Genomic DNA, 26,783 nt, shown 5'->3' with positions numbered 1-26,783 from the left:
GGGGAAACGTGGTTTGTAGAGTTGTATGAAAAAGAGAGCAACCACGAGGGGGCAATCCACATACCCGGATGGGTTTCCCAGCTCTGCTCAGGATTTCCCACATCCCTGCAGAGACGGGTGGGGACCAGGACGTAACCACTCTGGGAGTTAACACTTCCGAACTCCAAACGTGAAGCCATGGGCTGGGGGCTGAGAGACCAGAGTGCACAGGTGGCTGTGGGGCTGCATCCTCTGAATCCACGGGTGGGGTCTCGGTAATGGGCCCCGGCACCTTGGGACCTGATGACATGTGCAGTCACCCTTCATTGCACACTGACCCGATGTGGGCACAGGGCCGTAATTGTCAGGTGCATTTGACAGAGAAAAGTAAGAGGCACGAGGGTGACTGACCCCTTAGGAGAAAATGACAGAAGCAGAGGAGGGAGGGAAAAGAGAAAAGAGAGCTAAGCTCTACAACGCCCCAAGTTTGGGATACAGCAGCTACTCAGGTGGAGGGACCCTGCAATGGGGAGCCGGCACCCCAGCATCCCTAGGGGAGTTTCCCAGAATGCACCTGTAAATCTGCATCTGCCCTAGTGAAGGCCAAGGGCCACCTCCCACATCCTGGGCGTTGTCACCTGCCCACCGCAGGCAGCGAGCCTCAGTCCCAGAACACAGCCCTGCACAAAGCACTGCCCATGTCCACATCACAGAAGGGCACGGGGACAAACGCCTCTGCCCGCACCCCTCTTAGAAAACACGTTTAAGGATATTTTAACCTAAATCCTCCCACTTTCAGAGTTTAAAAGGAAAACTTCATAAAGTAAGAGTTAAAATATAACGGCAGACAAATGTTGAAAAACAATTCATGTTGACGTTTTCACAAAAGATAACCTGATTCCTGCCAGGCCATGGAAACATTTGGCTGTTTTGTTTTTCATTTTTATTTTGGTTTCACATATATATCTCGTAAAATTTGCCATTTTAACCACTTTATGTACACAACTCAGACACACTGATTATATTCAGAATGTCACACAGCCATCACCGCTATCTATTGTCAAAACGTTTCCATCGCCCCGACAGAAACTGCACCCGTGAACCACTGCCACTCCATCCTCCCCCAGCTGCTGGTAGGCTCTAGCCCACTTTCTGTCTCTGTAGGTTTGCTCATTCTAGATGTTTCATAAAAGTTGGGTCCTGCATACCGCCACCATGGAGGACTTCCCGGTTGTCCACAGCTTTGGGGGGAAGGGGACAGCCTGGGCCAGGGACATGGAATCAAGCCAGGGGCCCAAAGCAGCAAAGGCCAGGCCTGGCCAGAGCCCAGGCGACCATCCCCTCTGGCTCAGGTCAAGCCACTCACAGGGGACAAAGCGAGAGGTGGACGGCTGGACACAGTGAGGCACGAAGTGTCCGGGGAAGGGAAGCCCGTGACCCGAGCCACATTTTAAGAGACACCTCGGGGAGCTGGTAGGACATGGACGGCCGGGGGCCAAGACACCTCCTGGGGAACACTCAGCACACACCCTGGGGCCAGAATGCACCGGGGGCAGACCTGGGTGGACCTCGGATTTGAACCCAGCTAGTGCCGTTGAGTGCAGTAATCAGGGAGGCCACCCCGGAGCTCACAACCCCACAGAGAGTGTGAAGTGTGGCACGGAGCCCAAAACCAGGGCCTGGGTGAAGACAAGAACGCCTCGGGAGGGAAGGGACAAGAGCCGCGGGGGCCGGGCAGGGCAGGAGGGCCCGGATGGCACCGGCGAGAGGCCACTGGCCCCGCTGTGACTGCGCCTTCCCCAGTGCACAGGGAAGAGAACGGCCCCGGCTGTCTTGGAGGTCACAGAGCTTGGAGGTGCAGGAAGAAGACGGGCGGGACACACCCGGACGGGGACAGGTTGGAGAGGACAAGAGGGCAGGGCAGCTGGGCCAGCCCCAAGCTGGGGACGCCCACACGGGTGCCTGGTGTCTGTGCCACCCACTGTGGAAGGAGCCTGGCCCGGAGCCAGGGACGGTGGGTGTCCGGGGCCATGGCCAGGAGGGCGAAGGGGTCGGGGAGCCGCGGGAGCAGGAGGCCAGGGCGGCAGGGCCAGGCTGGGTGGGGGCAGCTGGGCAGGAGAGGAGACGGCGGGAGAGCGGGGCAGGCCGGCACCCCACTGCCACACCAACGAGCGCCCCTTCTCCACGAGAACCCACACTGCCTGTGTGCACAGGGAGCCACACTGCCTGTGTGCACAGGGAGGAAGTTCTCCTTTCCTTTTCCATGGGGGGAAAAAAGCCCTAATGAAACAAACGTGGGGTGGGGTGCAGGAGGAGCACCTCCTCAGGCTCCGGGGACCCCACCCTGGCTGTGGGCTGGCGCGGCCTCGGGAAGGCCCTGGGTGCTCCCCCAGCCCGAGGGGGCCCTGGGCCACCAGAGCCGCCGAGCAGGAAACAGGACAGGCCGGGCGGGGCCCAGGCGCCCCCTGCCCACTGGCTGTGCCCCACGCCCCCTGGCCCACACCTCGGGGTGCACGACCCCGCCAGTGCAGCTACGGCTGGGGAAAGGACAGCTGAGGTGACAAGGGGCACACCCTGCTCCTGAACGGCCTGGGGCTCCGGCCTAGCTCCGAACCGACCCCCTCCCCTCCCCTCCCCCTTCCTCTCTCCTCCCCCTTCCTCTCCCCCTCCCCTCTACTTCTACTGGGGGGCCTACACCACTGGGCTTCCTGATTGGCCAACTCCGGCAGGGCTCGGCCAATGGGAGGGCAGGAGGAGGGAGGGGCGGGGCTCCCTTGGCCTGTGAACCGTGTCTCTCCAGGCCCCGCTCCGGCTGCGGGGCTCCCGGACTCCCTCCGCACCCGCTCCCCTGGCTCCGCTAAGGCGATGCCCGCTCCTGGCCCTCTGCCCGAGGCAGGCCTGTGGATTCCCACTACTGCCCGCCCCTGGGGGCCTCGGCCTTCATTCCTGCACACACCTCCACTGCAGACTGTTCGCGTGGGCCGTTAGGGTGGGCTGGGATTCCCGCAAGGCTGCAGCCGGCACACCTCCTAACTCATATGCTGCGTGTGGCAGCCCGTGGCCTGAGCAAAACGGGCCTGCAGATCTTGGGTGCACAGCAGTCTGCATGACCCGGGCAGCTAAATGTTTAACCTATTGTCTTTCTAAGCCAGTAAAGGGAAAAAGGGTAAATTGACCTTAAAATGTAACTTTATGCAAGCAGGCAGGAAGTAAGAGGCTCTTAGTCTCACAAAAAGAGCAAAATGTAATTGTTTAAGTGCTATTCTAGTCCTTCCAGCACCACCCCCCAGGTCAAAGTATCTGTTCCTGCATCTGTGCTCCCCCACTCTTAGGAGGGCCTTTGTCTTAAACCCTTATAAAGGCTTTCTGCCCTTTTTGCATTGCTCGGTCATCTTCCCTGCGAAGGCAATGCCTGCCCTGCCTGAGAGAGCCATCATGATCTCTCCACGACTTCTCACCCTGTAAGTAAGCCCTGAATAGAAGTTCATGTATCAGAAAATGCTCATTGTCTTCTTTGGCCTCTGGACTGGCATGGCCTTCTTGGGCTGCGACACTGAGCCAGAAGGTTCTGGAAAACATGCCCCTGGCCCCTGAAAGCAAGCAGTCCCCCGGATCACCTGTGCTCCGGGAAGCACCTGGAGCTGTCCTCTGTTAGGGGTACTTGGGAGGGAAGGGGCCCCCCGCCCCCACAACGCCAGGCAACTCCCACCAAGCAGAATGCAACAAGCTTGCCTCATCTTCCACTTTCTCCCGAGGAGTCAGAAGTGTTTATTTGTAAGTAAATATCCCAATTTTGAAATGCTGATGATTAACTTAAAATTTTTAGGAACTCTGTGTAGGTCCAACAAAATAACTGAAAGTTACATCTGCCCCATGGGCTGCCAGGCCCCACCCCGACCCCTGGGGGATAGAGGGATAAGGGGAGGCTGTACACAGGTCAAGTGGGGTGTACCTGGTGGATTTCGTGCCAGCCGTTCTCATCCCTGCAGCAGACGGTGGCGTGCTCATGCAGGAGAAGCTCGCAGCAGTAAGGATCTCCCCCGACGATCGCCGTGTGATACAGCGGGGTGAGGCCGTAGCTGTCTTTATAATCCGGAGATGCTCCCAGTTCTAAAAGTGTCTATAAAAAAAATGAAATGATAAGTTACATTCATTGGCTCGTGAATCCTTTGCACAGAGGGGGACAATCAAGAAAGAAGAATGAGGGCTGCTCTTCGGCAGGCCAAGATTGACCCACACCCTTGGTTCCTGGGCCTTCCCCTGGGCCTTCCAGAACTAAGGAGGTTTTGCCTTTAGACAATAATGTTTCTAGCCCGGAAAGAGCAAACGGTGTCTCCAGGCCTCACTGGATGGGCTTATCCCCGAGAGATGAGGAAGCAGATGTTCTTCAGACGGGGGCCTGTGCATTCTGCGGGACTTTGGGAGCCATAGTCCACACTGTACCGGTGGTGCAGCTTTGGAACCCAATAAAGAGAAGGCTGCCATTTGCAGAAGAGGGACACAGCACTGTGCACCCTAAATGCACAGTACCAAGTTTCCTTCGCCTGCCTTCTGGGGGTGGCAGACCTCGCCAGTGTTGTAGATTTCCAAGAAAGTGCGACTGGAATGAAGTTCGGAAATCTGTGCACCAGTGTATCCTCTCTCCCTCCTTACTAGAGCCGTAGTGAAGAAAGGCCTAGGACAGCCACCCTTCTATCCAGATGCTTCAGAAGATCAGTGTTAGGGCAGATAAGGAAGACACAAAGAGCAGTGTCAGGAAGATGAAGCACAGAATCTACACCCTGGCACTGGCTTCCAAAAACCCAGAGGCAGCAGCAAGGCTGGCCCAGTCCCCTGCAGGCTGGATTGGCAGCATCCTTCAATGGATGGGGTTGGGTTTCAGCGCTCCTCTCACTGGATGAAAAGACAAGCCCTTTGACTAACATGACAGGAGAAAGAGGACTTTTGTGAACAGCAAATTCTAAAAACAACACAACCAAGGAGAGAGGATAGGAAAGACAGGAAAGCCCTGACAAGCTTGAGTCAGAACACATTTTACAAAACTCAAGCATGGCCATTGTGGGGGTGGGGATGGGGGTTAGGGGCAGGCGATTGGATTCGGGCCGGGAGGGTGGTCACCAGTGTTAAAACCAGACTCTGGGATTTACCTTCAGGGCAAACTGGTTCCTCGCGCGGGCGGCTTTGTGCAGGGCCGTCATCCCATCTTTGGCACGGAAGTCCAGATGTGCACCGCCATTTTTGAGGGCTTTGATCAGCTCCACGGGGTCATCCAGCTGCACTGCTAAGGTCAGGGGTGTCTCTAAAGGACCCCAAACACACATTTTAGAACCAACGCTTGGAGAAAGCCACCGAGTCTCATCAGTCACTTAGCAAAATTCAGACTTCTGAAAATGAGCTTGAAGAACTTATGCCCCAGAGCTGATGGCTCCCACCCCCAAGTGAGCCCCGCAGTCAAGAAGTCCGTGACGCCTGGGGTCACTTGTGAACCAAAATGTTGGCAGAGGCAGGGTTTCAACATTTTAGCTTTGTAGGCTACAAGTCCGAGAAGCTCCAGCCTGCTCCCTCTGCAATCAGCATGCAAAACTCTGCACGGCCACCTGGGTGCTGCTTTTATACTAGGAGTGGTCAGCACACAGGGGAGGTGGGAGCTCAGATCCTGGAAGGATCTTTGAAGGGAAACAAGCTGAGAAGCCTCCTCCTGGGCAGTGGACAAGTCCGTGGCTGGCTGTGGCTGAGAATGTTGGGTATTTGATACAATACATCTTCCTTTTCACTCTCCGTCTTCTTTACATGCCCCATATCACCACTGTCAGGCAAGGTGCATTATTTTGTTGTAGTCGATTTGAGAGATGTTTCCATTATAGAAAAGTGCAAAGAATAATATGAGAACACGCTAGTTCTTATGACCCAGAAATGCTAACAGTTAATATTTGGTCATACTGTCTTCAAGTCCATGATGATAAGAAAATAACTGGGGCACTTTACAAGAGGTTGGATTCCCTCCTGAACACCCATCTCAGTCACATTATCCCCCATCCCCAGAAGACACAACTTCATCATGAATTTAGATGAAAGACTCCCAGCCGTCTATTTTTAATAACTACATTAATTTATCCACAAATTAGCATGGTTGGAGTGCTTTTTAAACTCACACAATTATAATACTGTAAGAATGGCTCTGTAACTTGAGTTTCTGGGTTGAGCTGCGAAGGCCTAATCCACTTGTGTAGACTGGCTCTTGTCCCCCAAAAGACACGTTCTCGATCTTAATCCTGGTTCCTGTGGGCGTGAATCCATGTAAATAGGACCCTTTGAAGACAGATCTTCAGTTAAGGTGTGTCCTTTGTGAAAAGGGTCTTCTAAGGACACACCTAGGTATGGCCCAGCCGAAGCAGGGAAGGCTTTCATCTGTCTCACTGGAGACCTCCTAAAGAGAACGTCACAGGAGGACACGGAGGACATTTCCACAAGACGGAGGCAGAGACGCAAGTGAAGGCTACCGACTCCTAAAAGAAAGTGTGGCCTTGCTGACACTCTGGTCTGGGACTTCTGAGCCTGTAAAACCGTGAGCCAATAAAGTCTCGTGGTTTAAGCTAACCCAGGGTGTGGTGTTTGTCACAAGCAGCAACTTGTAACTAGTGCGCAGCTACAAGTGCATCTGTGATCCATGTCACTCATACACTCTCCAGCTTCCTGTTTTCCCTGGTTTCAGACCGTGCTCTCGCGTACCCCCTGGCGTGAGGCTCTGTTGTACAGCCCCAAGGAGGCTCTTATGCAGAGTTTTCCTGGACAACCCCAGGACTGTGGTACAACAAAGCAAGGAGGGCCTGACGCTGAGTGGGGTGTCTGGGAATCAGGGTGAGCTTGGAGCACAGAGAGCTGGACCAGAGGACAGAGTGCCCTGGGCTCCTTCCTGGTCAGCCCTCAGCAGCCTCACTCCCAGCGCCTTCCTCATCGAGGCGCAAGCACCCAGAGGCACCCTGGGGCAGAAGGACCCCCATGGGTGGGGAGCGGATGAGGGGAGGGACTGCAGAACACAGCAGGACGTGATCCATGGAGACGGCCACCAGCACCTGTGTTCGGAAGCCGAGTCCCTTGCAGCAACTTAAGGAACTCGGTTCCTTGTGTCCAAATAGCAGAGCGTGATGCTCACTTAGGACAAGGTTGGCCTTCGAAACAGTTAGGACTTTTCTTTTTTATTTGACAGGCTGCACAAGGTCAAAGCAAACGTTGAGCAAGCCAAAGAAGATTTCTTTTTTTTTTGCTTAGACTATACTATTTTTGTAGCCGACAATTTCAGCTTGTACCATTTTATAACGCCAATCATGTCTCTGAGAGTGTGGCAACCAGTAAAACCAGAACCACAGCTTGAATCATGACTTCTGACTCCAAATTGCAGACCCCTTCCGCCGAGCCACCTCTACTGCACTGTGGGCGGCACGTAAGCACCACTGGATAAATACGTGGGGAGAGAACCACACCAGCAGAACACGGCTGTGTGTCTGATGTCCAGGATGGGAACTTCCAGCTCTTCAACAACACTAAGAACCTTCTAATGACTGTGGCCGCTTTCTGCAGGGTTTCAGAAGCCCTCCTCGAATGATGTTCTGGACTTACCTGGAACCCACCCCACAAGGTCCCGCCAGCCAGGACCCACCCTGACGGAGGCAGGAGAGCCTCCTGGCTTTGACGGCACATCCACAAAGGGAATGCCTGCTTGAGGGATTGACAGGACCACCCCAAGAAGACGTCTGTCAATGGACTATAAATCTGTTGCCATACGGGATCGCACAATCAATCAATCTTTGACCCCTCCCACAGCAAGTATGAGAACTGCAATAACTTGTCACCATAACTCTGTGTATGTATTCCTCAGTTTGGGCATTTAGGAATTTCTTTGGTTTTAAAATAAATTGGGAAAATCAGCAAATATAACCTTAATCCTCAACTTGGATGGCTGGGATGAGAGCAGGCCTTTCTGTAATACCTGGGTGGGGCTGGAGGACTTGAAGGCATGCATCCCTCCACTCCAGAAATTACCATTAGTCTTTGGCTCTAGGGAATAACCATAATTCGCTTCCAAAGCTACTGATTTCATTCCCTAGGCTGCTCAAAGCAGATACTATGAAATGGGCTGGTGTTTAATAATTTATTACATTTATTTGCTTACAGTTTGAGGCTGTGAGAATGTCTAAATCAAGTGGAAAGCATCTTCAAGGCGATGCTATCTTCCCAAAGACCAGCTGCCAGAGATCCTTGGCTCGTCTGCCATGTGGCAAAGCACACAGCAGCTTCTGCTGGTCTCGCCCTTCTCTTCTACGTTCTGTTGCCTTCAGCTTCCTGCTTCCTGTGGCTTTCTCTCTCTCTGTCTCAACTTCACTCTGCTTATCAAGGACTCCAGTAATAGGATTAACACCTATCCTGATGGGCCACATCTTAACTGAGGTGACCTCATCAAAAGGTCCTACTTGCGATGGGTCCACACCCAAAGGAATGGACTAACTTTGAGAACATGTATTTTTGGAGTACATACAGCTCCAAACCACCACTGCTACTGACAGGAAGGTTCTCAGGTGTGAAAAGTGGGAGGTGTGTGGTTGCACATTAGGGGAGCACAAGAAAAATCCCTCCCACTCTGTCCAGATGCTGGGATGTGACACAGCCCTCGAGACGTCAGGTGAAAGAACAGCAGGCACAGAACAGCACGCACAGTGGGGCTGCAAGTTGGCATGTGACTGTGCCTATGTGTGCGTGTGTGTGCGCGTGCATCTAACTGCTGAACAATGATGATGGGCTGTGAAATCCAGTTAGGTGAATGTGCCAGTTTGAATGTATTATGTCCCCCAGAAAAAGCCATGTTCTTTGATGCAATCTTGTGGGGCAGACATATTAGTGGGGATTAAGTTGGAATGTTTGGATTAGGTTGTTTGCATGGAAATGCACCCCACCCAACTGAGGGTGATGACTCTGATGAGCTACTTCCATGGAGGCGTGGCCCCACCCATTCAGGGTGAGCCCTGATCAGTGGAGCCATATAAATGAGCTGACAAACAGAAGGAACTCAGTGCAGCTGCAGCTGTGAGTGATGTTTTGAAAAGGAGCTACAGCCAAGAGGGACACTTTGAAGAAAGCACAGGAGCTGCAGATGAGAGACTGAAGATGGCCGTTGAACGCAGACTTTTGCTCTGGAAAAACTAAGAGAGGACAAATACCCCAAGTGCAACTAAGATTGACATTTTGAGGAACTGCAGCCTAAAGAGGAACGTCCTGGGAGAAAGCCATTTTGAAACCAGAACTTTGGAGCAGACGCCAGCCATGTGCCTTCCCAGCTAACAGAGGTTTCCTGGACACCATTGGCCATCCTCCAGTGGAGGTACCCGATTGCTGATGTGTTACCTTAGACACTTTATGGCCTTAAGACTGTAACTGTGTAACCAAATAAACCCCCTTTTATAAAAGCCAATCCATCTCTGGTGTTTTGCATTCTGGCAGCATTAGCAAACTAGAACAATGAGTGATTCCTCCCTTGAGATTCATTGTCTCAAAGTGGGCGAGTGGGTGGATGGGTGGGTGGGTGAGCAGCTGTGTGGGCAGGTGTGGGTGGAGTGAGGGTGGGTGGGTGGCTGAGCAGATGGGAGGTAGGTGAACAGGTGGGTGGATGAGTAGATGGGTGGTGGGTGGGTGGACTGATGGGTAGGTGGGTAAGCAGATGGGTGGGTGGATGGACTGACAGGTGGGTGGACTGATGGATGGGTGGATGGATAGGTAAAGATGCACACAGGCACACAGACAGCTCAAATGAACTGAAGATTAATTTGTGTGCTCAAATTTGAAAGAGGGGGCACAAACCACACTCAGTTTGTCTTAGTAAAGAATTGCTTTTCAGGTCGAACATCCTACTATTGAACCCTTTCTAATTACAGGCATCCTCTTCCCATGTCTCATATTCCTGATGCAAAATGGCTCAGAAGTAGGAAATCCTGGGCATTGGGTTTGGAGCCTGTGACTCAGCCTGGACTCAGCTGTGTTGCCTGGACACAAGCCTTGAGCCCCACAGGGCCTGGGCTCCCCACACGTACTGCAAAGATCCCCCCGTCCACCCAGGTGAGGGAGCAGGAGAGGTCCTGGCCTTGAAAGCTCCTTGAAATGAAGACGCTCCTGCCAGCTGCTGTCCTTGTGATCCACGGTGAGGCTCCAGATAAGAATCATCGCCCAGCTTAAGAGGGAAATACATTCACCACCAGACACAGGACACGATGACAGTGGAATCAGGCTTTTACCTTTATCACCTTCCTAATACAACCCATTTTATAAAAATATGACATGACATATCCCTAAGTCGGAGAGAAATTTTGCCAACCCAAATGCACTGACCCAGCAAACCTCCCTGACCAGAAGTTTCAGAAAAAGCCTATTGTGCCTGTGGCTGCTAAATCTCGAGGGAGAAACGCCTCTGCCAGAATATTCTAAACATCCACAAGATGGGGAGATCACTAAGCTTCCACAAGCAAAACCAGAGAAGGGGGCTGGCCTTCCACCCTGACCACCTACCTTTGTCTTCTCCAAGTCAACAGAAACCTGACATGTCCCCAACACCATGGCCTTGACAGCTAGAATTCTACCTGCAGTGCAAAGGTGTGTTATGTTTACAATTCTTGGAACAAATTCAGTGACCTTGACCAGACCTCAGAATTCCCAAGGGTCAGAGAAAGGAAATGTGGGATTCTGAGATTCCTTTCTCATTTCCCAAACTTTCTCAAACTTTAGCATGCCTGAGAACCACATGAAGAGCTGGTTAATACAAATAATTCTGGGCCCCAATGCCAGCACTAGGCACTGTTGGTTCAATAAGCTTGAGTGGCCCAAGAATCTGCATTGCCTACACACTCCCAAGTGATACTGGCGGTACCAGGAGCACGTTTTGCTAGAGACACTGGTTCACAAATTTGACTGCACAGTGAAATCACTAGGGTCCCACAGCCAGATTTCAATTTAATTGACGTGGAGTGTGACCTGAGCATGGGGGAATACGAAAAGTTCCCCACGTGGCTTGAATGCGCAGCCGAGTTTGAGAACCACTGCTCTTGACCCTTATTTCTGCAAATGCATCTCATGGGCCAGCAGCACTGGCATTACCTGGAAGTAGAATCTCTGGTTTCTAAGAATCAGAATCTGCAGTTTAGCCACATTCCAGGTGACTTCCGTGCATCAAGTGTGGGATGCACTCAACAAACACTGCTCTCCCTACTCCGGGCAGATATGATCCACAAAGAAACCAACAAAAAGAAAAATGGTGGCACGTATCTCAGGTGGGTTGATTTCTTTATTTGCAAACTATACATGCTCCTGGGGAAAGTAGCAGCCTGTGCTGGGACAACTGGATCTCCATATGCCAAAGAATGAATTTCGACCCCTACCTCACACCATATAAAAAAGTAACTCAAAATGGATCACAGAACTACATGTAAGAGCTAAAACTATAAAACTCATAGGAGTAAATATTTGTGACCTTGGGTTTGGCAACAGATTATTAGATGTGATAATTAGAAAGGACACCAAAGGCACAAGTAACCAAAGAAAAAATAAACTGGACTTCATCAGAATTAAAAACTTCTGTAGATCAAAAGACAGCATTAAGAAAGAAAATGGACAACTCAGAAAAATGGAGAAACTATTTGCAAATTGTATACCTGATATAGGACTTGTATCCTGTATAAAGAACAATTGATTACAACTCAGCAATGAAAGACAAATGACAAAATTAAACAATAAAAAAAGACAAATAACCAAAGTTACATATGGGCAAAGGATCTGAAAACACCTTTTTCCAAAGAAATATAAATGATCCAAAAGCACATGAAAAGCCATTGTATATTATTAGTCATTAGGAAAATACACATAAAACCAAAATGAAATACCACTAGGATGGCTATTCTCAAAAAAGACAATAAGCGCTGGAGAGAATGTAGAGAATCTGGAACCCACATACACTGCTGGTAGGAATGTAAACTGGTGCAGAGTCTTTGGAAAACAATCTGGAAGTTCTTCAAAATGCTGAACATAGACTTTCCATGTGACCCAAAAGTTCCACTTCCAGGTACAAACCCAAGAGGAATGAAAACACATGTCCACACAAAGACTTGTATATGGATGTCCATACAGCATTGTTCATGATTGCCAAAAAGTGGAAACAACCCAAATGTCTATCAAATGATGAAAGGTGTAACCATACTATAGATACTATTCAGCAATAAAAAGAAATGAAGTCCTGATGCCTGAGACAACACGGATGAACCTGGAAGATAACACGCTTAGTGAAAGAAGCCGGTCACAAAAGGCCACAAGATGCACAAATCTGCTTATGTGAAATGTACAGAATAGGCCGATCCACAACAGGAAGTAAATCAGCAGTTGTCTGGGCCTATGGGTGGGTGGTGGGGAAAAGGGGATTGACTGTTAATGGAGCCTTTTTCTGGGGGTTGAAAATGTTGTAAACTCATATACTGGTGACAGTTACACAATTCTGTGAATACCCTAAAAACCAACAAATTGCACATTTTAAATGGGCAAAATCTATGGTTTCTGAAACATATCTCAAAACAGCTGTGAAAAAAACACACCAATTGCATTTAATTGCATGTACATCATATCTTAATAAAAAAATTTTTTAATGAAAAAAATTATCTATGCCAATATATTAAATTATAAAATGTACACAGATAAATAGTTTTAAAGGGAAAGATAAAATGTTTTAGTGTTTTCAGCCCATACCCCCAATGGATCATCTGTGCCTTCTCCATAAAATAAAAGGACAGAGAAGGAGAGCCCAACCATCTTGTGACTTTGAAGTTCTCTCTTAATTGGAAAGTGCACACTCAGCAGACTGATAACTGACACTTCTCCACTATAAGCATCCCACTTGTCATATATGTTGACGAGAACACATATGGTTCTGTGACCATGAGAACCCCATGGGCAAACGTGACCCCTACGGTGCCCCCTCTCAGCCCGCAGAGAGGAAGCCCCTTATTGCACATTATCACAGACAATTGGGGGGGAGGCAGCGTGCCTAGGCATCGCTATTCAGAACCGACCACTCCTGTTCAGATGCTTGAAGAGCACCAACTTTAATCTGCATTCAGTATTTCGGTGTTAATGTTTCATTATCAGTTAATTGTGTGCAATCACAAAATTCTCCATTATGTTAAAGTAGGGACTCCCTATCGACTAGAATATGTGATTAATGCCACGTCCCCTAACCACAAAAGAAAATGAGATTTCCATACATAGTCATAGCCCTTTATGCTGCCAACGTTTTCTCAGGAAGAATCCCATAGAAGACTCGTCCAAACACCCCATGGGCCTTCGACTCCGTTCAGCAAGTAAGGAGGGTGATGGTGGCTTTTCCCAAAACCATCAGCAGCACTAAGGGGTCCACACTAGCCCATGGGCCGGGGGAAACCTCTTTGCATTTCTCCCCACAGGGATACTGATCAAGACCCCTGGCTGAACACGCTCACACCTGCCCCTCTTTGTCATGCATGGAACAAACACAGTCCCCCTCCTCCTGCCTCCCTGACTTTGGCTTCGGCTACCAGGTGTGCTGGAGAAGATATGGTCCCAAATGTGTTCTGGCAACATGGATTTGTGATCAGAGTTGACACAAAGAAACAGGCACAAATCACTTTTCTGCAAGGAAATCTTTGACAATAAGGTAACAAAATGGATTGAGGCAGAATGAAGAGAAGAGTTTGAGAGAAGGAACAGGGGTCTCCCATTACAGATAAAAATTCCTGTTACCCCATAATTACATAGAACTCTGAATAGGAAGTGATATTTGGTAGGTTTGTATAGGTTAGAGTGAAATAGCGACACATCCCAAAGTAATTTGGGCAGAGAATAAAAATATATACACAGGGCTCCCCTGAGGAGCTGGGGGAGGATGTGGAGGCATTGGACTTCCTCACCTGGACTGATGCTGATGTTCTCACAAACATTGAGGACTGGCAGTTTGGTGTGTCAAGCCCTTTATCTTGGGGCTTGCCCTTATGGAGCTTGTTACTGCGAAGGAGAGGCTAAACCTGCTTATAATTGTGCCTGAGAGTCTCCCCCTGAGTGCCTCTTTGTTGCTCAGATGTGGCCCTCTCTCTCTAGCTAACCCACTTTGGCAGGTGAACTCACTGCCCTCCCCTCTACATGGGATCTGACTCCCAGAGGTGAAAATCTCCCTGGCCACACAGGATATGATTCCTGAGGATGAATCTGGACATTGTGGGACTGAAAACATCTTCTTTACCAAAAGGGGAATGTGAAACGAAACAAAATAAAATTTCAGTGGCTGAGAGATTTCAAATGGAGTCAAGAGGTCACTCTGGTGGACATTCTTATATACTGTATAGATAACCCTTTTTAGGTTTTAATGGATTGAAATAGCTAGAAGTAAATACCTAAAATTAGCAAACTCCAACCCAGTAGCCTTGACTCTTGAAGATGACTGTGTAACAACGTAGCTTACAAGGGGTGACAGTGTGATTGTGAAAACCTTGTGGATCACACTCCCTTTATCCAGTGTATGGATGGATGAGTAGAAAAATGGGGACAAAAACTAAATGAAAACTAGGGTGGGATGGGGAGGATGATTTGGGTGCTCTTTTTTATTTTTTATTCTGATTCTGATTCTTTCTGGTGTAAGGAAAATGTTCAAAAATGGATTGGGGTGATGAATGCACAACTATACGATGGTACTGTGAACAGCTGATTGTACACCATGGATGATAGCATGGTATGTGAATATATCTCAATAAAGCTAAATTTTTTTTAAAAAAAAGGTAAATACAAAAAAAAAAAAAAAATTCCTGCTGCCCAAAGGAGGTTTGCTAATTTTATGAAGAATTGTCAGAACAGGCCTTGGTGGAGCCACATGGGCTCAGCTTCCAGCAGCAGAGTGCACAATCGTGCCTGGTGTGGGCTGTTTCCTCTGGCAGAGTGACGCCATTCAAATGGGCCTCCAGAGGCAAGAGCACAGAGGAATTGCTTCAAAATCACACAACTCAAGAGCAGATGGTCCCTGCTCTCAGAGGGTTCTGGGGGACTGTGGTTCCCACTGAGAAAGAGCATGAGAGGCATAGGTTAAAGGACCCCATCATCAACCGAGTTGGGGGGAAGGCTCAGGCGAGCACTCTTGACTTTTGTGTTCCCAAGAGCAAACTCAAGGAGGGCAGGCTCCAAGAGGTGGACTGTGGGTGGGAAAGGATGAGTCAACTGCCCACGACAGAGGAGCTTCCAGAGAGATGGGGAGGCAGTGCCACGCTGCAGCCACAAAGAATGGCCAACTCAGTCAGTGCAACAGGCATCCCTTGAAGTTAAAGGTTCTCAGGGGCAGGATGAACGTCCACTGGCCAGTTCCAGCTCCCCCTACAACCTGTGACATCTGGTTCTTGTACCCAAACAACACAGTGATCCCTGCAACCCATTATAAGAGAGGAGCTCTGAGGAAGGCCCACTTTCCCTACACAAGCTGGTGCTGCTAGTCTGCAGAGACAACCGGAACCAAAGGACAAGCAGAGCAAGCAAAGAAACGATGGATGAACAGGACCTCATCAAAAGTAAAGATTTCTGTGCATCAGAGGACACCGTAACGAAAGTAAAAGGACAACCCAGAGAATAGGAGGCCAATATTTGCAACTTACATATCGAATAAGGGACTTGTATCTAGAATATATAAAGAGCTCTTAATACTCAACAACAAAAAGACAAATAACTCAATTGAAATGGGCAGAAGATTTGAGGAAATGCTGTTCTGAAGTTATGCAAATAACCAACAAGAACATGAAAAGATGATCAACATCATTAGCCATCAGAGCAATGAGAGTAAAACTGTAATGAGATACTATTTCACACTCACAAGGATAACTATCATAAAAAAAAAATAATAAGATGATAACATGAGTTGAAAGAAGGGCAGAAGCTCTATGGGCCAATCTGATTCTCTTAGAACTATTGCCTTGGGCAACAAAACACTTGACAACCATACCAATGTGGTTAGCAACAGACAAATGGGACCCACTATTGCAGGAATTTACAGGACATCTGAGTGAGCAAAACTCAAGCCTCAAGACAATGAGATCCCACAACACAACTTTCAGAATGGAAAAAGTCCAAAATACTGACAATATCAACTGCTGGTGAGGACATGGAGCAACAGGAACGTTCATTCATTGCTGGTGGGAATGGAAAACGTTAGAGACACTTTGGAAGAAAGTCTGACAGTTTCTGACAAAACTAAAAAAGTCTTAACATATGTGCTGGTTTGGATGTATTATGTCCCCCAAAATGCCATGTTCTTTATTGCGATCTTGTGGGGGCTGATGTACTAGTGTTGATTAGGTTGGAACCTACTGGTTCAGTGTTTCCATGGAGATGTGACTCATCAACAAGGCCTTTGATTGGATATTTTCCATGAAGGTGTGGCCCTGCCCATTCAGCATGAGTCTTGATTAGTTCACTGGAGCCCTATAAAAGCTCAGATAGAAGGAGCTCATTGCTGCAGCTTAGAGAGACATTTTGAAGACTGCCGTTGAAAGCTGATGGTGCCGTTCTGGAAAATGCTATTTTGAAATGCAACCTGGGAGCAAGCAGACGCCAGCCACGTGCCTTCCCAGCTAACAGAGGTTTTCCAGAGGCCAATGGCCTTTCCCCAGTGAAGGTACCCGATTGTTGATGCCTTACCTTGGACACTTTATGGTCTTAAGAGTATAACTGTGTAACCAAATAAACCCCCTTTATAAAAGCCAATCCATTTCTGGTATTTTGCATAACAGCAGCATTAGCAAACCAGAACAACACACAGTCCAGTGGTTGTAATCCCAGGTATTTTACCTAACTGATCTGAAAATTTATGCCCATAACCAAGCTGAATGCAAATGTTTACAGCAGCTTTATTCCTAATTGCCAAAAACTGGAAACAACCAAGATGTCCTTTAAGAGCTGAATGGATAAACAAACTGAGGTACATCCATACAACAGAATATTATTCAGCAACAAAATTAAATGAGCTATAAAGCCACGAAAACGTAAGGATGAATCTTAAACGCATATTCCTAAGTGAAAGAAACCAATCTGAAAACGCTATAACTGTATGGCTCCAATTATATGATGTTCTAGAAAGGGCAAAACTATGGAAATGGTGAGCAGATCAGTGCTTTCCAGAGGTTCTGGTTGGGGTGGGAGTTAAATAGGTGAAGATACAGGACAGTTTTTAGGGCACTGAAACTATGTTGTGTGATAGTGCTATGGTGAGTACAACAATTAAATATTTGTCAAACCCATAGAACTTTATAGCACAAAGGGTGAACCTTAATGTAGCAACATTTAACAAAAATCATTTAGGAGGCTGGGGATCCCTGAATGGAATGAAAAATGTGACGAAAATGTATGAAACAACCTCACTGAATGGAGTGGGGGGTAAACATGCAGACCTAAAAAACTTTGGAAATGAGTGGAGTTTGTAAGACTGAAAGCAAAAGAACTGCACATAAGCACTGAACTCTACTTGATAAAGTTGTTTCCCACAGGGATACAGTTTAACAATTCTGAAACCACGATACCTGCGTATTCGAATTGAGCAATTAAGTAAATAGATTGGAAATGGTGGGAGCCCAGTTTCTCACTGTTGAAGGATCAGGTTACACAAAAGCAAAGGAAGTAGGCTAGAATGATCCATGTGGGAACTGATCACAGTTGGAGACATCAGAATGAACTCAAGTTTAGCTTAATAGAGATACAGATGGTTACATAGTGGAATATTTGTAGACATGCATATATTTACCAGTTACTATGCATGCACACCTTTCCTTGCTCTGTCAGCTGGGAGAAGCTAGAATCAAGGCCACGCCAGTGGCAAGGAGCACACCTTGTGCCCATGTCTGGGTTTCTAACACCGTCATTCTCCAATAATAGGAACCAGGGCCCTTTGGAGAAGTGGCTGGCTCCACAACTGGGATAGGAAGTATTCAAGATGAGCCTGGAGTATCTTGTAAAGTGCCAGAAAATAAGAAACTACTCAAACAAACACAAAAACCCACATTGATTGTGGTAAATCAAAGGGACACTGGAACCAAATGAAAGAGGCCCAATGGCCCAAAGCTGGAGCAGTTTAAGCACGAAAATATATAAAGTAGTTGTGGATTATAACTCAAGGTATAAAATAAATATCCACAATCCATACTGATATAAATAAATAAGGGACAAATCTTCCTTGGAAAAGAATTTCAAATAATTTAGGTAGATTCTGTGCCACGAGGAGGCAAGCAGAACATTCCGCTCCACACGTGTGGCTGCACGGAGTGACTTCCTTCCGACGGGTACAGTCTGGGGAGGGGAATGAAGGAGGAGCTTTACAGCGGAGAAACCGAACCCATGACCTCAGCCAGGTCAGCATCAACGGGGAAAGCCACATCGACAGAAGGCGCTCCTGATGTGACAGCCCGAGAAAGCTGCTTCATCTCTGGGCTCTTCCTCCCCCAAACCCACGACCCCAGGCTGAGAAAATTGTCAGACAAATCTCATTTGAAGGACGTTCTACGAGATCGCTGACCAGTCCTTTTCAGAACTATCCAGTTCGTCAAAAGCAGCTAACGTTGGAGAAAGCTCCATAGCTGAGTGCTCAGAGCCCAAGGAGATGTGACAACTAAATAATGTCACGTGGGACCCAGGATGGGATCCTGGGACAGAGAGGGGGAAACACACTGGGGAAAACCTGAGGAAAGCAGAGTGAAGAGTGGACCTTACTTCACCATAATGTGTCAACTTGCGTGTTCAAGCTAAATTTAACAACGGGGGATCCTGTGGGAGGTAAGCAGGAACCCTCTGTACCACTTGCACAATAATTCTGGAAATCTTAAAATTGTTCTAAAATAAAATGTTTATTATTAAAAAATGAAAAACCTGAGGGCTCATGTTTTGGGTAATGGGTTGGATGTAAAGATGCTGCGGACTCGCATCCTGTGACCCCTGGAAAGCCTGCTCTTTGCGTCAGGAGCAGAAAGCGGGGTGTACGTGGGGCCCGGGGCCCTCCCTATGACCTTGCTTCCCAGTGGCGGGCTGCTGTGAGACCCTCTCAGGTGGACCCCCGGCTCTGGAAGACCACCCGGCACCTGGGCCTGCCCCGTGCCCCTCGCCCCGGCCTCCGGGCCACCCCCACCCTTGCTTTTCCCTCGGCCTCCCTTTTTTTGCCTGATGCATCATCTTGCTGCATCATCTGGACCTTTATGAGCCGCCTGTAATCCTCTGTGGACCGCGGCAGGGGTGTACATAGAGAAAATTCTGGAATAATCAGATATACCATTTGAACTCCCACTTCAAAATAGGTTCTCTTTTTATTAAGGATTGTAGCCGACGAACCAGCTGCACCCCGGTATTTTCAGGGCGGCAAAGGGAGCTATTTACTCTGAGGTCTTCAAGCTGAGTTCATTTGCATAAGGTAATTTCTGAGCCTCTGACCCTTGGAGTTTGGCACCTGGGAGGGCTCTGGAATGTCTCCAGGTGCTGCTACTTCTGGGGAGTTACCTGCCAGTGATTCACTGGGGGGCTAAGGTAGAGGGCTGACCTCCGTAAGCAGCAGCCAACCCCACTCCATTCTCTTAGAGTCACAAGTGCTGAGCGCCCAGGGATCCGGAATGTCCGGGAAGCCTCCTAACTGGCCCAGAGGGAGCGGGAAGGCCCTGGCCGGAGCCGGTGTAGCCAGTCGGCAGCACGTGGGTGGAAGTGGCTCTGCTCTGGTGATGGAGATTTAAACCGGAGAAAGCACCGCCCGCCAGGCTGCTGGGCACGCCAGTGTCCCGGAGAGGAACCGAGGAACTTCTACAGTTACATTCAGAACAGGCGTCAGACAGTGCCCTGTAACACGCCGGCTGGTTTTAATGGGCAGGTTATCCCTGGGGCTTAATGATCTCTCTCTCTCTCCTGGGCCTGGAAGGAGATGGCTCCCAGCCTGGTGCCCAGGGAGCGGGGAGTCTGGTCTTCCGGATCCTGCCCCTGGCTGGGTGGCCCTGAAAGTCACCAAACCCAGTCCAGAGCTTCCAAAACCTGGAAGGGAGCACGCAAAGGTTGCCATCGCCACTGAGCACGGAAACGGAGGCGAGCAGGCTCTCGGCCCCACCTGGGAGGGCCTGGTGCTCCAGAATGCAGACTCCGTCCCACTGGGCTGGAGGCCCCCGAGGTCATAGACCCCAGCCAGGCACAGTGGCAGAGGAGACAGGCCCCTGGGGGCCCCACTTCCTTCTCAAGACAAACAGGGCAGCCCATGGGGCAAGAACAGGACCCCGGAGTCTGGCAGCAAAGGGAGCCCAGGCTCTAACCCCACCCTCACTGGGACTCAGCAACCAACCTCAACTCTCAGAGCATCAGGCTCCTCCATGGACGATGACGCCCAGAGAAGAGGGACCTGGGGGTTAAGGGAGAGGCGAGGCTGGGCAAGCACCTGGCACCTTGTTGAGCCTCAGTGGGGTCTCATCTAATGGTAGCTACCACCACTAAGCGCCCTCTTCACCCAGGGTGACCCGTCATCCCGGGGTGCCTGGGACCCAGGACCCTCCCGGGACATGGAAATTCCAGTTCAGCCCACCCATGACCTCCAGGTGCCCGTCAGAGCCAACCCCTTGCCTTTCTCCCTCTGGGAATTCCCAAATTCTTCCAAGCCAAGGAGAAGCATCTGTGGAGCTCCTACTGTGCACCAGGCATTTCTGGACAACACAGGTGATGACAGGAACCTTCTGGAGACCCTCCTGTGTCTGAGGCATGCTCCACATTTGAAATACTTCACAATCTCGTTCATTTAATGCTCAAATTTTCTCACCCATAGGTATTACCACCCGAATTAGGAGATGAGGAAATGGGAGCTTAGAGAGGTCCCTTAATCCCGTGGGGAGAAGCTGGGTTGAACTTGGGGCTCCGGGGCCTCTCGGAGGCCTGGCCCCCACCCTGCACCAGTCTGGAAACTCAGGGTGGTGAGCTGGGCTGTCTCCGGGCTCAGCCCCTGCCGCCCCCCACTCAGGCTCACCATTCTTCACTGCCTGACATCCAGCTTCTTGAAAACTGCCACTTCACATATTTTGTTGGTTTCCTATTGTTGGTTTGTTTCAGGTGGGGGGCAGTCCGTGAGTCTGTGGCACGCTGTCTTGGATGGAAAAGACAGCGACGGTGTCCATCTAGCTTTACATCTGGCTCTGGCCTCTCGCAGTTGAGTCTGGGTTAAATATTCTTGTTCAGTGTTCTGGTTTGCTAATGCTGCCAGAATGCAAAACACCAGAGATGGATTGGCTTTTATGAAGGGGGTTTATTTGGTTACACAGTTACAGTATTAAGGCCATAAAGTGTCCAAGGTAACGCATCAGCTATCGGGTACCTTCACTGGAGGATGGCCAATGGCATGTTGAAAACCTCTGTTAGCTGGGAAGGCACGTGGCTGGCGTCTGCTCCAAAGTTCTGGTTTCAAAATGGCTTTCTCCAGGACGTTCCTCTCTAGGCTGCAGCTCCTCAAAATGTCACTCTTAGTTGCACTTGGGGTATTTGTCCTCTCTTAGCTTCTCCGGAGCAAGAGTCTCCTTTCAACGGCTGTCTTCAAACTGTCTCTCATCTGCAGCTCCTGTGCTTTCTTCAAAGTGTCCCTCTTGGCTGTGGCTCCTCTTCAAAATGTCACTCTCAGCTGCACTTCAAAGTGTCACTCAAAGCTGCGCTGCACTGAGTTCCTTCTATTTGTCAGCTCATTTATGTGGCTCCAGTGATTTAATTTAGACCCACTCTGAATAGGTAGAGCAACACCTCCATGGGAATTATCCAATCAGAGTCATCACCCACAGTTGGGTGGGGCACATCTCCTTGGAAACACTCAAAGAATTACAATCTAATCAACACCGATACATCTGCCCACACAAGTTTACATCAAAGAAGATGGCCTTTTCTGGGGGACATAATACATTCAAACCAGCACACGCAATATTTACTCCATATATTGTTTGAGGAGGGGACGGCAGGGTGAGCCCTCCCGGGGGAATTCCCCACAATTTAGTTTGCTTTCAAGAAGTCCAGCCCTTTGTGTGCTTTTCCCTTTTCATTCATCACCCCAGGCCCTGTTTTCCCTGCCCCCCAGACAGAACAGAAAAATGCAGAGAACTGCTCAGCTTGCTCCTCTCCTGACTTGGGAAGACAACCCCTGTGGGGTTGGGGAAGGGGCGCTGGGTGGGGAGGGGCGGGGCGTGTCAGAACTTTCTGCCCTAATTACACCCTGTCTTCTTCTTGATTGCTGTAAATAATATTTTTTTGGCCTTAAAAAATACATTAAATCTGATCGTTGTTGTTAGGCAAGATAAGGGAGAATCTCGTGGAACGCAGCCACTTACACTTGTGAGGGCAGAGGTTTTCGACCCCAGAGCAGACGGGGCCACCCTGGGGTCCGTGCCTTGCTGCCCCCGGCCTTTACCGCCTGGGACACCTGTCCTTTCTTTGTTGGGAGCCTCTTAAGATGGATGTGATGAGAAGACGGCTTTTCCACTTCTGCTGTTTCTGAGTCAATGCCCCCGAGTTGGCTGGCATGGGAATTCTTAGAGAACTCAGCAGATGGACTCCTGCTACGTTCCGCACTGATCCCTGCTTCCAGCCCACTTCCACGCAAAAACTGGGCCAAGTTGCTAAGGGACGTCTCGTAACAATCACTTTTGGAAACTTTATCACTAACTCGATACATAAGTACGACATCGGTTCCTAAGTCCAGGCAGGCCTAAGAGGAATGCCCAGACCTGTGTTTCAAAACACTTCAGTCTCTGCTTGTGTTTTTAAAAGTTAATGTAGGGTCTGTTCTGGAAGAACAGTCCTTTCAAAACACTTAAAATCAAGGAGACACCAGCGTTCTGGCGAGGCAGCCAATTTCAGGGGGCTTGGGGATGAGAGCAGCTCAGAGCAGACTCCCGCCACCTGCGTCTGCTGCCTGTCGGGCACCGTGATCCTGTCCGGTCCCCAGGAATCATCCAGAAACGGTCATGGAAGAGGCCAGGATGAGGAGCCAGAAAAAGGCCAAAGGCTCAGCCCTGGAGAGAATCCAGGTCAAGGAACTCGACTACAGGATCCTGGACCTGGCCGAAAGCCCGGGAGTGCCCAGGCAGGCTCGAGTTTGGGCTCAGGAACCTGTGGGCTTGTTTATTGTCAGAGCTCGGGGCAGGGGCGCTGTGTCTCGCTGGGGCAAACGGAAAGGGCTCCTGCCCTCCCTGAGCTCGGAGCAGTCATCTCAACTTGGGGCGAGAAGTAGGGTCAGGAGAGACGGGGGCCAGGCCCTTCCAGAGGACAGGCCCCTACTGTGTCCACACTAGGTCTCAGACCCAGTCGTTTCCGTCAGGTCTCCAAGAATGTTCTCTCAATCCGCCCCCCCACCCCCCACCCCCAACACATACTCTCAGTCCCCCCCACCAGCCATGGACTCTCCCTGCTCCCTGTTCTAACCACGTTCTCGCCCCCAACCCCTCCTAGCATATTCTCTATCTCTGCCTCTCACAATGAAGGGTGCGATCGGGACCAGCCCAGCAGCCCTGCTCTTCAGCCACGGCTACATTTAAGAGACAGACTAGTGCAGAGATGGGGCCATGCGGGGACCAGTGCAGGCTGGGGAGGGCCTGGCAGCCAGAACACAGGGGGGGTCCTTCCCTTCCCCCACTTCAGGGGCCGGAGGAGCCTCCCTCAGTGAGGAGAAAGCTCCCCTGCATTCAGCATTGTGCATGCAATAACTCTGAGGGCATTTCCTTAAAATTATCCCCCACCTCTGATTCCAGGGCCAGAGGGGTGGGGGCAGGGGCTTGGGTCCATTCGGGGCTTCCAACTTGGCCGGAGACCCTGGCTTTTACTCTGAGTCTGACGGCGAGTCTTCTCAGCTTGATCTGACTTGCATCTTTGAAGGATCCTCTGGCTGATGTGTGGAGGACAGAGCAGGGCGGAGGGCGGGGATGAGAAGAGTGTGTGGCCAGAAAAAGAAGATGAGGTTAATTAGCAATCGAGGCGAGACGAGATGGAGGCTCCCACCAGGCAGAAACACTGATGGTGACAGGGTTTGGCTTCAGAACACTTTGAAAAAGAAAGCCAAGAGGCCTGGCTGATGGAGAGGAACGGGTGTGGCAGAAGGCAGAGTCGAGAGTCCCTTCAAGCTCCTTCGTCCTGACAGCCGGTTACGCGGTGCTGCCACTTACTAGGACGTGTCTTCGTCCGCCAGGGGCAACACCACCGAGTGGTCAACCCGAACCACAGGGACGTACGGGCTCACCGATCTGGAGGCTGCAAGGCAGGACACACCTTCTCCAAAGTCTGTCTTCTACTGTTTCCTTTTCACACCTACTTCCACATCTAAATTTCTTTCATTTATGAGGACTCCAGCCATATCGGACTGAGGCCCACCCTGACTCAGCTTGACCTCATCTCAACAGGATCCTCGAAGACCCTGTATGCAAGTGGGTTCGCACCCCCAGGACGCAGGATCAGGACTTGAACGTGTCTTTTGGGGGACATGATCCAATCCATAACAGGTGGGGGCAGATGCAGATTTGGAGGGTGTGCTGGTTTGAATGTATTAGGTCCCCCCCAAAAAAGCCATGCTTTCTGATGCAATCTTATAAGGACAGACGTATTAGTGTTGATTAGATTGTAATTCTTTGATTGAGTGTTTCCATGGAGATGTGACCCACCCAACTGTAGGTGATAACTCTGATTGGATAATTTCCATGGAGGCATGGCCTCACCCATTCAGCGTGGGCCTTGATTAGTTTACTGGAGCACTACATAAGCTCAGACAGAAGGAGCGAGCTTGCTACAGCCAAGAGGGACACTGGAGCTGAGAGAGGAGCTGCAGTTTATAGAGATATTTTGGAGACAGCCTTTGAAAGCAGACTTTTGCTCCAGAGAAGCTAAGAGAGGACAAATGCACCAAGAGCAACTGAGGGTGACATTTTGAAGAGGAGCTGCAGCCTAGAGAGGAACGTCCTGGGAGAAAGCCATTTTGAAACCAGAACTTTGGAGCAGATGCCAGCCACGTGCCTTCCCAGCTGACAGAGGTTTTCTGGACGCCATTGGCCATCCACCAGTGAAGGTACCCAACTGTTGATGCCTTACCTTGGACATTTATGGCCTTAAGACTGTAATTTTGTAAACGAATAAACCCCTTTTATAAAAGCCAATACATTTCTGGTGTTTTGCATAATGGCAGCATTTGCAAACTGGAACAGAGGGAGATAGCCAAGAATCTCATTTCGGACCTGCTATGTTGGAGATACCAATCAGACACCCAGTGCAGATGTGGAAAAAGCAATTGTCGAGGTGAACGTGCCAGTCAGAGGAGGAGGGCATGGGCTGGGATGCAACTCTGGGTGGCATCTGTCATGCCTGGTCCCCTCCAAGCTGGTGTCCCTAGTGGGCACTGACATAGACGTGATGAGGTACACTGAGCCTCGTCGGCACCCAGCAGCAGGGCTCGCCCACTCCCAAGAGGAGAAGGAGTGGAGGTGACCTCACACTGAGTCCAAGAGGAACAAACCCAAGCCCCAAGAACCCAACCGACTGGGCGACCACTCAGAGATGGCTCTTAGACTCTCTCCCCCGAGCTGCACACGGATCTCCCCAAGTATCAGCCTTCTGCCTGCCTGAGCCAGCTGCTGTCCGTTCACCCAGGGGTGCCCACCCGGGGACACTGGGCAATGTCTGCAGAGACTGCTGACTCTCACAACTGGGGGGTTGCCATTGGCATCTGTTCTGGTGGGTGGAGGCCAGGGATGCCGCTCGCTCAGCACCCTTCAATGCACACAACAGCCCCCCACAGCAGAGAACCATCCAGCTCCGAGTCATCGTGTTAAGGTCGGGAAACCCCACATCCCTGGAAGCACCGAGAGCCTGTGCCATTTTTCTGCAAAGGACTGGAGGTCCTCCCTCATAGGAATTTGGTTTCCACCAGGGGGAGCAAGACAATTGTGTGTATGTGTGTGTGTCTGCCTGGAAATGCACTGCCCAGGCAGGGATGCAAGTGTATATCTGCAGGTGTTTATGAAAACATGCAGCCCTAGCGTGGAGGCTGAGTGAGCGCTGAGTGCCCAGGGAGTAAAACGGTGCCCAGCCCAAAGCAGGCACTCAACAACTCAGTATGTGTAGGTCATTTGTTCATTCATTCATTCATTCACTCATTCAATCTGTCAAATATGTGCTGAGCACCGACACATGCCAGACACCGTGCTACCCACTGGGGACTGTCAGGGATGCCACGCTGAGCACAAACAGCACCTGGCCTCTCCGATCCAAAGCTCAGATGGCCGAGGAAGTCATTTTTGAAACCAAGTAAACACACACATCACACTGCTCACGTATAACGTGCGTGACAGAGCAGCCGTTCCTAACCGAATGTCTCCAGCAGATACACACCTCCGGTGTCCGGATCATGGAAATTGGGGTCCAGGCCCCTGTCCAGCATCTTGACGAGCTTCTCCACCGCGCGGTGCTGGATGTGGTCCATGCATTTTTTCAGGTTGGTCTACAGAAGAAAATAATAACACAGAGCGGTCTTTACAAGAAATGTCTTTATGGGCTGTGGGAAAGAACATCAGAGGGGTGCACCCTGGCCTCTCCCTGCAGGGTGAGCCACCCCTCAACATGGGGCTCCACTGCCCACCCTGGGGTGCATGAAGCAGTGGCTTTCAGCACGCAGCACTCCAGCACACAGGCCCGTTCCAGAACAGCGCTTAGAAAACCAGCCCCTTCACTGTCCATGCTGAGAGCTTTGGGACGTC

At 50.1% G+C, this 26,783-nt stretch overlaps 1 protein-coding gene across 1 annotated transcript in view; it reads right to left on the bottom strand.

Moving 5' to 3' along the window:
- SHANK2 (SH3 and multiple ankyrin repeat domains 2) overlaps nt 1-26,783 on the bottom strand; it is a 624,412-nt gene that overhangs the window by 469,472 nt on the left and 128,157 nt on the right. The window contains exons 6-8 of the mRNA XM_037841736.1: nt 26,419-26,527; nt 5,127-5,278; nt 3,932-4,099 (exon numbers count right to left, since the gene is read on the bottom strand). Of these exons, the coding sequence (XP_037697664.1) occupies nt 3,932-4,099; nt 5,127-5,278; nt 26,419-26,527 (429 nt within the window). The remainder of the gene's footprint in view (nt 1-3,931; nt 4,100-5,126; nt 5,279-26,418; nt 26,528-26,783) is intronic.

The sequence above is a fragment of the Choloepus didactylus genome, chromosome 6 (genome assembly GCF_015220235.1).
Source record: "Choloepus didactylus isolate mChoDid1 chromosome 6, mChoDid1.pri, whole genome shotgun sequence".
In the NCBI taxonomy this organism is placed as follows: domain Eukaryota; kingdom Metazoa; phylum Chordata; class Mammalia; order Pilosa; family Megalonychidae; genus Choloepus; species Choloepus didactylus.
Note: the sequence above shows the minus strand (reverse complement) of the source record. Positions and strands in the feature narration are given on the sequence as shown.